This window comes from Nelumbo lutea, chromosome 3 (assembly GCF_056320005.1).
Source record: "Nelumbo lutea isolate HS-2025 chromosome 3, American lotus-T2T, whole genome shotgun sequence".
NCBI classification, from domain to species: domain Eukaryota; kingdom Viridiplantae; phylum Streptophyta; class Magnoliopsida; order Proteales; family Nelumbonaceae; genus Nelumbo; species Nelumbo lutea.
The window spans coordinates 27,368,375-27,379,478 of record NC_142686.1 but is presented as its reverse complement, the minus strand read 5'-3'; the positions used below and the strand labels follow the sequence as shown (position 1 = coordinate 27,379,478).

The window sequence follows — 11,104 nt, the reverse complement described above, 5'->3', positions numbered from 1 at the left end:
AATAATTAATGCCCAACTCAAAATTAAATGGGGTTAACTAGCTCAAGTTTTCTGAGATGGGATTTATTCCTCAATAAGACTGTTAACATTGAATTTGGATTTCCTGCACTCGGAATGGTGTATATCAATATACATTTCTATTCATTTGATAACACGTTAATTGGGTAGGAGGGTCCTGACACAGTCCTACGTTAATGTTTTATTTTTTTATTATTTTAAAATATAAAACTTAAATAAATAAATAAAGATAGTTTGGATTATCGAGTTGATGGAGAAAAAATACCATCTCTTTAAAAAATAAGTAGAGAAAACTTAAGATTAGAGAAATTTTGAAACAGGGAGTTAGATTATTGATAAATGATTTGCGTAAGAAAAAATAATTTTTCTTATTCTTCTTATTCTTCTTCTTCTCACTTGAAGACCCGATTTCAGCAAGGTAAAACTACACTGAATACTGTCAACAACCTGAAATTTCAGCAAGATCTCAAACCATTATTCAACAATATATATATATATATATATATATCAATTTAAATTAGATCTCAAACCATTATTGAATGCAATAGCTATTGACAACAAATACCAAAGAAACAGAAGCTCCTCTTAATAACTGAGTCGTGTCGCTGGATACTCCTCTAGGCCTAACAATGAGCTCAGAATCATTTATTAATGGAAGTGCTTTTCAACAGCAGAAGTTAGATTGCTTTGGTCGTACCCCAAAACTGAAGAATACCTATTAATCTTCTTTGACTGAAGTTTAAAAATTAGCTTCAAACAACATGAAACTTGTAGCCTTAGCTACTATTTGCAGATGATTCCTGCTCTTCATTGAAGATTTGAGAAGAAAAATCAATTCTTCTTTGTAAAACTTCTGCTCTAAAGTTGCAATCCTTAATGGCTTCCGCTCCTGGCTGAAGCTTGAAGAAGAGAGCTATGATCATTGATGGCATCCATCCAACTCTAGGGTTTGATTGAGTTTCTCTATTTCGTTTGAGTCCAAATTCTTGAAGACTTGATCTGGGTTTATTTTTTATTTCCTTTATTTTTTTTTGTTGTTTTAGTTTCAAAAGTTACATCAAGTAAACGTAACGGAAAAACTTTTATTTAGTTTTTCCGCACATGAATAAAAGTGCATCCCGCACTATATTCATAACCACTTGCAATTACGTATTGGGAATATCTTCTTATTTGTATGTTATGTTTTTAACCATGAAGAGATACTTTCAATCCATAACTGTAAATGGCTGTAAAAATGGTGTGAACATATTCTTAATTATGAGAATTGAATCAGAGTTCGAGAACAAACTGGTGGGTTAATGGATCGACTCATGTGCTCAATATACAAAATGTATCAAGAATTGAAACGCATTAATTGGTTGCAATGCAAATTTATTTGCACCGATACAAATATAAAAAATGCAATTTTTTATTTAAGTTTATTTTGGATTTTACTTTATTCTGCTTCATATCTTAATTCACTTCACTTGCATTGCAATTAAACAAAGTAAATTAAAATTTAAAACAAAAATAAATCAGAATTTGTATTCAAATTATTTGCACTGTCATAGTTTTAATTTTGTATCAATATAAATTTATTTACAGCTTAAATAAATAAATAAATAAAGATAATACATATGTACGATATATACCGATATGTTGCGATGCTTCAAACCTTCGGTGGGCTCAAGAATTGAAACACATTTAAAATACAAAAATGAATAAGCAAATTAACATTGAAACAAAGAAATGAGTAAACATATAAAAGGTGGATAGCGACAGCAGAAGTGAAGTTCTTCCTCCACGCCACCAATGACTAATCATTTTCTTTGGGTCAAATTGGAAAGGTGTTGTATTGATCCTTCATACACATTTTCATTATTAAACAATGAAACTTTTTTTATCATTAGGAAAAAAACAAAGTTTATTATCAAGGGTAAAAGACTGATCCGGATTCTGCAGGTTGACAGTTCGACTGTCCCGTCTGAATGAATGGATGGTCCGTTCTAATGAAAAAAATTAAAAAATAATAAAAAATAATTAAAATAAAAAATGGCTAAAACTGTTAAACAGATTAAACGAGTCAATTGTTTGACTGTTTGAATCAATAAATTATTAACCAATTCAGTAGTTTTGGTTTAAGATCAAGTTTAAGGTAAAATAGAAACGGTTCAGACTAAACGGTCCGACCATCTAGATCAGTGGTGATTTGAAAATTTGGTTGTCAAGAAGGAAGCACATACATGATGAAGAATACGGTTTCGATTTAAAGGTTTGTATTTCTATTTTAATCTTTTGTCATCCTGCGCAACAAATGGTCCAAGCGGCCTGATTCCAATTTTACTGTATTAAGCTCTCAATCATGAGTAGTGAGAAATTATTTGGGAAATAGACTCTTGGGGAGCAAAAGTAAAAGTAAACATGCATGAAAGGGAGAAAAGCAAATGAAAAGAAACAATATGTTTATGTGGTCCTTTTAGTACTTTGTGGATTAAACCTCTCTTGAAAAACAGACAACCTCTCGGGTTGGAAGAAACAAAGTCTGGTTACTTGCTTTTTTTTTTTTTTTTTTGTTTAATTTTTGTTTTGAGTTCATGAGTTGCCTAAGCTATGGTTGATGGATTTCAAGCAATCCCTGGTTCAAATATCTTTTATTTGACCCCATTATATGGAAACGTATTTTGCAAGGGGAATTTGGGTATCGGTTACTATATATTAGATTAGATGGAGCGTTTCTGCAATGTGGAGGTAAGGAAAATATAAACATTCATAACATCACTTTTGGGTAATGATATAAAATGAAGGAATGGTTTGGCCGGGCGGAAAAACCATTCATTTGATTAATAAATTACTGATCCGGGCAATTAAATCGTTAATAGTTTGGTTGATTTTTATTTTTATTTTTTAATTTTTTCTATTAGAATGGACCGTTCGTTCGATACAAACGGTCAGGCTGTTCGACCTGAAAATCAGACCCTTGACCGGTTCATTATCCAGTTCAGTTTTAAAAACCTTGACCAAGAGAATCAATCTCGATCTCTATTCCAAAATAGCATATAAAAAATTCGAAGGAATGTTGTTTTCCTAAAATTAGCACACTTTTTTTTTTTCTGAAAATTAGTGTTCTTCCGTAGTCACTTCAGATGTAAACATACATCATAAATTATTCAAACTCTTCATCTATGCAAACTTATATCTTCCATTTGTTGAGCTTTTCTCAGGTGAGTAGTAGCCAGTGGTTTTCATTACTATCTTTTATTTTTAATAAAAATAAAGAGGAAAAGATGAATTCCCACCAAAGAAAAAAAAGTAACAGATCTGTAACGCTGTGCATACAAACGCATTTTCATATATGCCTTACAAATGCTCTATACACCACATATCTGGAATAGTACTATTTCATTTCAAATGGGTTCCCCCAACTATCAGTACAGTTGGCCCACAGACTGTATTCTAGATGTATGGTGTAAAATGGATGTATAAGGCTTATAAGAATAAGAGAAAGAAAAAGGGAGTGCTTATAGAAATCTCTTCCCAACAGTACCCTTGTAGGAATCTCTACTTGGCCTGTCCAATTTAATCCTCACCCAACCCTATTTTAATTTATTCCTTTAATAAGACAAAGCGGGTTAGGTAAGGTGTAGGAAAGGCACAAATTAATATACGAGGAATAAAAATAAGCATAAAAATCCTTCTATTTTTTCCACCTTTACGCTGCGTTTGGTTTGAAGGAAAAGATAGGGAAAGGAAAGGGAATGTAAGAGTAGGGCTGTTCACGAATCGGGTTTGGTCGGTTTATTGAGATTTTCTAACCGATATGATCTGGTCGGGTTACCTGAGATGGAAACCGAAATCGACCCAGTGTTAAGCAAAACCGATCTAGTCTATTTGAGTCGGTTTGGGTCGGTTTCGGCTCTAAGTTCATCCATGCCCCCCATGTTCACCTAGTTTTCTGGAAATATATTTAAAACTAAAATATGTATATATATATATATATACATACATACAAATATATTGGAATATATATTTTCTGGAAATATATATCTGACATATTTCATAATATATATTTTTTAGATATAAATATTGGAATATATATTTTCAGATATTTCAGTTTTTAGTTAAGTAGGAACTAAGTCGGTTTGGTTCAGATCGGTTTCGGTTTTCACACAAGAAAACTGAAACCGACCCGAACCATCGGTTTATGAATTTATACAACCCAAAATCGACCGGTGCTGATGAAAACCCGAACGACTCAGATTGAGTCGGTCCAGGTTGGTCGGTTTGATCGGGTTGATCCTTCTTATGAACAACCCCATGTAAGAGGATTTTTACAAACTTTGTATAGATTTTCCTAACTTTTTCCTCCTTTTCCTATTATTTTCTTTCAAACCAAACATAATCTTAATGTATGGATTGGTGCAAAGGGGTCAACCCTCAAACATTTTAAGATTGCAATCATTTTAAGATTTTTAAGAAGGAAATCCTCAAACAAACTAATTCGCAGTCAAAGCATTCGAGTACATGTTAAATTTTTCTTGAGGAGTCAAAACCAAAATGGCATGGGAGGGGGGGAATGGCCATGGGTCCCCTCCGCCACCCCTAGCTCTCTGCCCCTAATAGTTTAAGCTTTTAAGTTGATTAGTTTCTTAAAGTGATATTAGAGTCCATTTGATCAAGTGATCTAATGTTTCATCCTCATTGTTCCATCATAAATTTATAATTAATTAAATTTCAGCACAATGTATTTATCCACATTTCAAGCCTAATAATTTTCTCATAAAAGGGCGTGTTAAAGAATAAAAAAACTATTCAGAAACCTCATCTACGACGTAAGTTAAAATTAGAGTAAAAAGCATATAATGATAGAAATACCCCATTTTTTTACCAAAACACCCATGCTAGAAGTAGATCCTAATATGGCATTAAAATGACATTTGGAAGGTTGGAAAACTGCCACTTCTATATGGAACTAATGAAATAAGTGGTTTGGTTATGCTTTTGAGTTTTGACAAGCCCTCTTATATATGGAAATTTTCTTTTTTGGCTTTCAAAACAACAGAAATTTTGCTTTGATTAATAAATTGCTGAATCACCACTTATCTATTAATTGGGCATGTGTGTATTTCCTTTTCTTTTTGCACTTGCTGAAACTTTTTCAATGACAATAATGCCCCTCATATGCATGTTCAACAACTTCAAATAGATTTCATATACATACCGTTTAGACACAAAGGTAAGCTCTAAAATTTAATTAGACTTGAGATGTACCAGACTTCAAACTTCCAAATGCCACCTAAGATGGCTCCCTTAGTCTATTTTTGGTTGGACAGAAAAAGAAGAAAAAGCAGAAAATTGAGGGAAAATTCTTAACAAAATCTTGTGAATTTCCTTCAACTTTTTGTTTATCTTTTATTTTTATCAAACCAAACACAGCTTTAAGTTAAAAGAACTGCTTCCCTTAGATCTCAGTAAAGTTTGATTAACTTTGCTTTTGTACAATGCCTAAGACAAAAGTTGTAAATTGATCAAACTCTTCGAAGGGAGTTTTAAATATGGCCGAAGATTTGAATGTGCATTACTCAATTATGTAGGCAGTAAAAGTTGCCTATTAGAGGAACTTGAATATCACAGTCGACAAAAAAATTATCGATGATTAGAGGGCCCAAGGCTCTTATTGAACCCGTAAATAGTAGGATTAGATGGGCCATATCAGCCTTGTTAAACAACACAAGCTAACACAACGTTGTGGGGTGACTAGGATTACATGGCTCTCTTTTAGACCTGGTAAAAAGTTGATCTCACCCGTAAATTCGATTCAATCCAAAAAAAATAGGGTTATGGTCTCATATTAAATTACATGAAGTTGAGAATGACCCGGCTCTACCTGGAAAAAACTGGGTTAGTTTGAATTATGGGTCAACCCGTTGATCCGATTGTCAAGTCTAATTAAGACTATTTATATATTATTAATAGTTTCTGCTCTTTAATCTTTACTATTTAGTTTTTATTCTTTCAATTGTTGAATGTTTAAGTTTTTTATTTTATATTTAAAATTTTAAAATTAATTCCTTTAATTTTGGTATTTTTATGTGTTATTTATTTATTTTATAAAATTTCAGTTATTTTTGGGATGACTGGGTTTGACCCGTGGGTCAATTCTAACCCGTAGGGTTAAGGTCTAGCATTTGCCAATCCAACCCAAAATTCAACAAAACCCGGAACCAACCCAAAGTGTCTTAACCCGGCCCATCCAACCCAATTGCCCGGTCTAGTCTCTTTATGATAAATTTCCTCAATTGATTGTTTAATAAATTTACCTAATATAGCAAACATAATTTAGCCTCTGTTTGGATAAATTTTTATTTTGAGCTTTTGTGTGTGGGAAATAAAATTGAGCAAAAAAAAGTGTTTTAAGCGTTTCATATGAGTTGCATTTAAAAAACATTGCAACTTAAAGCCAATACACTTTCAAACCCAAGAACATAAAAGTCAAAAATTGGACTCTCTGCTTTGGGGCTTTAACAAACAAATTCTAAAGCTTCCTTAGTTTACTTGCTTTTACTTCAATGGAATCTCTTTACCAAATTTAAGGCTAAAGCTTAATAACTTATCAAGGGCCTTAACTTTTGTTAAATTAAAGTGAAAAAAGAATTATATTCAGGCATGTAAATTAAAATTGATTTCAAATTCATATTTATAATCAGAAATTAAAAAAAAAAATGAAATCACAGTACAGTTGTATTTTCTTGACTAAATATACTCTCAAAACTGCATTGGCTCATTGCAGGAAAAAAAAAGAAAAAAGAAAAGAAAAAAAACTGCATTGGCTCAAGGCTAAAATAATCCAACAATGCTAGCAGTAACCCGTACATCCCTCCTTCCATGGAATTGAAGTTGAATGTTTAATAACACGTCATCTACAATCCAATGTCCTCTTCTAACATGAGCCACCTGTATTCATAACCCCTGGTTAACTTAACCATAATAGGCGGTCAACTTACCTCGCTATACATCATCAGTCCAACACAATACACTCCCAACTCCTCACTCCATTTTCTCCTCCTCACTCCCCCTATTTATATCCCTCCAAAGTTACGTTCTCGTAAAACCAAACCTCTCTCTCTCTCTCTCTCTCTCTCTAATCTCTATCCATCTACCTTCTCTCTCTTTCTCTAGGCCGTCCTCTTCAGTTGAAGCAATCTCTCTTGGCTTCATCAGCAGCAGCGGCAGCAGAGAGTTAGTTAATAAACGGTTTTTTCTCCCCATTTTAACCTTCGTCTCGTCCTCAATTTTACGCTTCATGCCATCAACCGTTGTTCTTCGCCCCCACTAAGATCTGAACCCAACCCAACCACCCATCTCTGGTTTCTCACCAGTTCCGATAATTTGCAAACATGATTTCATGGAAAGATCTCTACACGGTCTTGGCCGCCATGGTTCCTCTCTACGTGGCCATGATCTTAGCCTATGGTTCAGTTCGATGGTGGAAGATTTTCTCGCCGGACCAGTGCTCCGGCATCAACCGCTTCGTCGCCGTATTCGCAGTTCCGCTTCTCTCCTTCCACTTCATCTCTACCAACAACCCTTACAAGATGAACTTCCATTTCATCGCTGCCGATACTCTGCAGAAGATAATTATGCTCGTTGTTCTGGGTATCTGGGCTAACTTCACCCGGAACGGAAGCCTTGAATGGTTGATCACCATCTTCTCTCTCTCCACACTCCCTAACACCTTGGTCATGGGGATTCCTCTCTTGATCGCCATGTATGACAAGAACGCCGGCAGCCTCATGGTTCAGGTCGTTGTGTTACAGTGTATCATTTGGTATACACTGCTTCTGTTTCTCTTCGAATACCGAGGTGCCAAGATGCTGATCATGGAGCAGTTCCCTGATACCGCGGGGTCTATCGTTTCTTTCAAGGTTGACTCGGATGTTGTGTCGCTCGATGGCCGGGATTTCTTGGAGACGGATGCGGAGATCGGAGAGGATGGGAAGCTTCACGTGACCGTGAGGAAGTCGAATGCGTCAAGGAGGTCGCTTGGGCCGGGATCGCTTCCGGCATTGACTCCTCGCCCGTCGAATCTAACCGGAGCAGAGATTTACAGCTTGAGTTCGTCAAGGAATCCGACGCCGAGAGGTTCGAATTTTAACAATTCGGATTTCTATTCAATGATTGGACTTCAGGGTTTTCCTGGGAGGCAGTCCAATTTTGGGCCGGGGGACTTGTATTCGTCGAGAGGTCCTACGCCGAGGCCATCGAATTTCGAGGAGAATTGCGCACCGGCGGCAATCAGTTCTCCTCGTTTCGGATTCTATCCAGCAGTGCCGGCGGCGAGCACTTATCCTGCTCCGAATCCGGAAATTTCTTCTACTGGGAGCAAGAACGCGAAGAAAGAACAGAACCAGCAGCAGCAGACGCAAGTGCAGGGGCAAACGGTGCAGTCACAGAGTAAAGCGAACCATGACGCCAAGGAGCTTCACATGTTCGTTTGGAGCTCCAGCGCTTCGCCTGTTTCCGAAGGTGGTGGGCTCCACGTCTTTGGTGGGACGGATTTCGGTGCGACGGAGCAGTCTGGACGGTCTGATCAGAGCGCAAAGGAGATCCGGATGTTAGTTGCCGATCACCCACAAAATGGGGGAAACAAAGGTAAAGCCATAAAGGACGCGCAGAGAGAGAGAGAGGGAGAGAGAGAGAGAGAGAGAGGTCGTTGGAAAAACATCTATTTATTTATTTTTTTCAAATTTATTTGGTTTTCAAAAATTGATTTGTTTAATGCAGAGGAATTTGGAGGGGAAGACTTCAGTTTCGCGGGGGGAAGAGGAACGATGGCGGAGGGAGAAGAGGACAGAGAGAAAGAAGGGCCAACTGGACTGTCAAAGCTCGGCTCAAGCTCGACAGCGGAATTACACCCGAAAGCCGGGGGAACGTCGGATTCAGGCGCCGGGAAACAGATGCCACCGACGAGCGTCATGACCCGACTGATTTTGATTATGGTGTGGCGCAAGCTCATCCGGAACCCAAACACGTATTCGAGCCTTGTTGGTGTTATTTGGTCCCTCATTTCCTTCCGGTGAGTTTCCCGGCGAAGAAAAGCTGATTTTTTTTTTTCCCTTGAAGCTTCCACTATCTAACTATTTGTCGTTATGATTGTTGGATTGCTGGCTTATGGAATATTTCTTTGTCGTTAATTCAGGTGGGATGTGTCGATGCCGCAAATAATAAAGGGATCGATCTCTATACTCTCCGACGCCGGTCTTGGGATGGCCATGTTCAGCTTAGGTGAGTTCAGTCAACGCGTACAGACACTTACAGTGTTAGAGTCAGCCTGAGAGTCTGCCGGATACGAATGACCGGCGTCAATAACGGTCCCTTACGTTCAATTGTTGGTTTCTCTGCCATTTGAAAATGGCAAAGAAAGAGATCATGGCCACTCAATTTGTGGGCCATGGTTGGTGATCTTCTCTAACCACAAGAAGATTGATCAGTGGGCTAGCTGAGAGGCTCGCTTGATGGGGTTAGTCATTTACTACTGCAAGCGACAACTTCCTTAGATGGGCATTTCTGGTAAATTAAGAGGTGTGTCAATTATCCGAGGGCCATTGCCCGACACGTGGGACCAACGATCACGTTGCTTGTGGTCCTCTGGTCCTTCGTTGGTCGGCTCCATGACTGAAACTGCACCTGTTCAGTTACCGGAAGAAATAAAGAAATAATTTTTATTTATTTGTCGTTTAGATATTAATCTAAGTTTTGATTGGGCAGGGCTGTTTATGGCGCTTCAGCCGAAGATAATTGCATGTGGGAACTCCGTTGCCGCGTTCGCCATGGCCGTGCGGTTTCTGACGGGCCCAGCAGTAATGGCCGCGGCTTCCATTGCTGTTGGCTTACGAGGCCAGCTCCTCCACATCGCAATTGTACAGGCCGCACTCCCTCAAGGGATCGTCCCTTTCGTCTTCGCCAAGGAGTATAATGTTCACCCGGCGATTCTCAGTACTGCGTAAGTAAAGAGGACTAAATTCAGATTTGATATGTTTTAATTTACAGTGTTGAGAAATTGACGTTGTTCTACGTTTAAATTCCAGGGTGATATTTGGAATGCTAATAGCGCTGCCCATCACTTTGGTTTATTACATTGTTCTTGGGTTGTGAAAATGTTGGAGATAGATGTTTTAATACTATTGAAAGAAAAGAAAGAAAGCACAAAAGATTTGGGTGTGTGTGATAATACAAACGAGCGTCGACGCTGGCCAGAGAGTGTCGACTGTCGAGAGATTATGGGGTCAATTTTCCGGTGGACAACAAGGTTTTCTTTTGACGCATCTGTTCGAGAGCAAAGTAAGGACCCCATATAAAAAGAAGATCATGCTCTCAATAGCAACACCATTTTTGAAATTGAACCCAACTTGTTTTGAGTTGAGAAGATGATGAGGAATCTAGAGTTGGTCGAGCTGTATACTAGACTACTGAGGGACAAGACACAGGGAACGAAGAGAGTGCATACGGCATACCCAATGATTTTCTTTCTTCTTCTTCTTCTTCTTCTTCTTCTTCTTCAGTGTTTATGTGTAACCCGAGTTGAATATTCAGCTTCAAGCCTTGGAAATTAACATAGAATCCGAACAATGAAATCCTTTTATTAGTTTTGGCATTTTGGAGTGTACAAAATTTGCAATGTTTTTACAGATGCGCGTACAAAGATATTTTGAAGAAATAAGTGAATCAAGCTTATGGACAATAGAATTAGAATTAAAACACGTCAAGCAGGATGAAGCATCTCCTTTCTGTTTATTACTTTGTTCTCATGAGTTGTATCTTTCACGCCAAGATAGGAATTAGCAAGCACCAGGAAAGCACATTGTCTTTCCACAACCGGATTTGGAGCCTCTTCCATCTTTCCCTTTCCTGCAATCCTTTAAAAAGTGTTAAACAGGATTGGAGAAGTGATTGTCAAAGCTACCTGGTTTTCTTGCTTCTCTTTTTCTCTTTTCATCTGATGCCCATCTCCATAGAGATGGCGAAGGAGTGATATTCAATCCAATCAAACCAGAAAGGCAAGAATTGGTCGTTTGGTTAGAATAATCTGAGTCAACATATTGACTTACTG

At 37.5% G+C, this 11,104-nt stretch overlaps 1 protein-coding gene across 1 annotated transcript; it reads left to right on the top strand.

Annotated features, from left to right (window-relative positions):
- Positions 1-7,040: 7,040 nt before the first annotated feature.
- Positions 7,041-10,648, top strand: LOC148863826 (auxin efflux carrier component 3-like). Its single transcript, XM_088980506.1, has 5 exons — positions 7,041-8,646; positions 8,779-9,070; positions 9,194-9,279; positions 9,763-9,997; positions 10,083-10,648. Exons 1-5 carry the CDS (start codon positions 7,392-7,394, stop codon positions 10,147-10,149), a joined length of 1,935 nt encoding a protein of 644 aa, XP_088836632.1. The 5' UTR covers positions 7,041-7,391; the 3' UTR covers positions 10,150-10,648.
- Positions 10,649-11,104: the final 456 nt, after the last annotated feature.

Excerpts from the sequence above, each read along its gene's own strand:
- LOC148863826 (XM_088980506.1), top strand. The coding sequence starts at position 7,392 with ATGATTTCATGGAAAGATCTCTACACGGTCTTGGCCGCCATGGTTCCT. Across the intron at positions 8,647-8,778 it reads ACAAAATGGGGGAAACAAAG|AGGAATTTGGAGGGGAAGAC; the intron begins GTAAAGCCATAA and ends TGTTTAATGCAG. Across the intron at positions 9,071-9,193 it reads TGGTCCCTCATTTCCTTCCG|GTGGGATGTGTCGATGCCGC; the intron begins GTGAGTTTCCCG and ends TCGTTAATTCAG.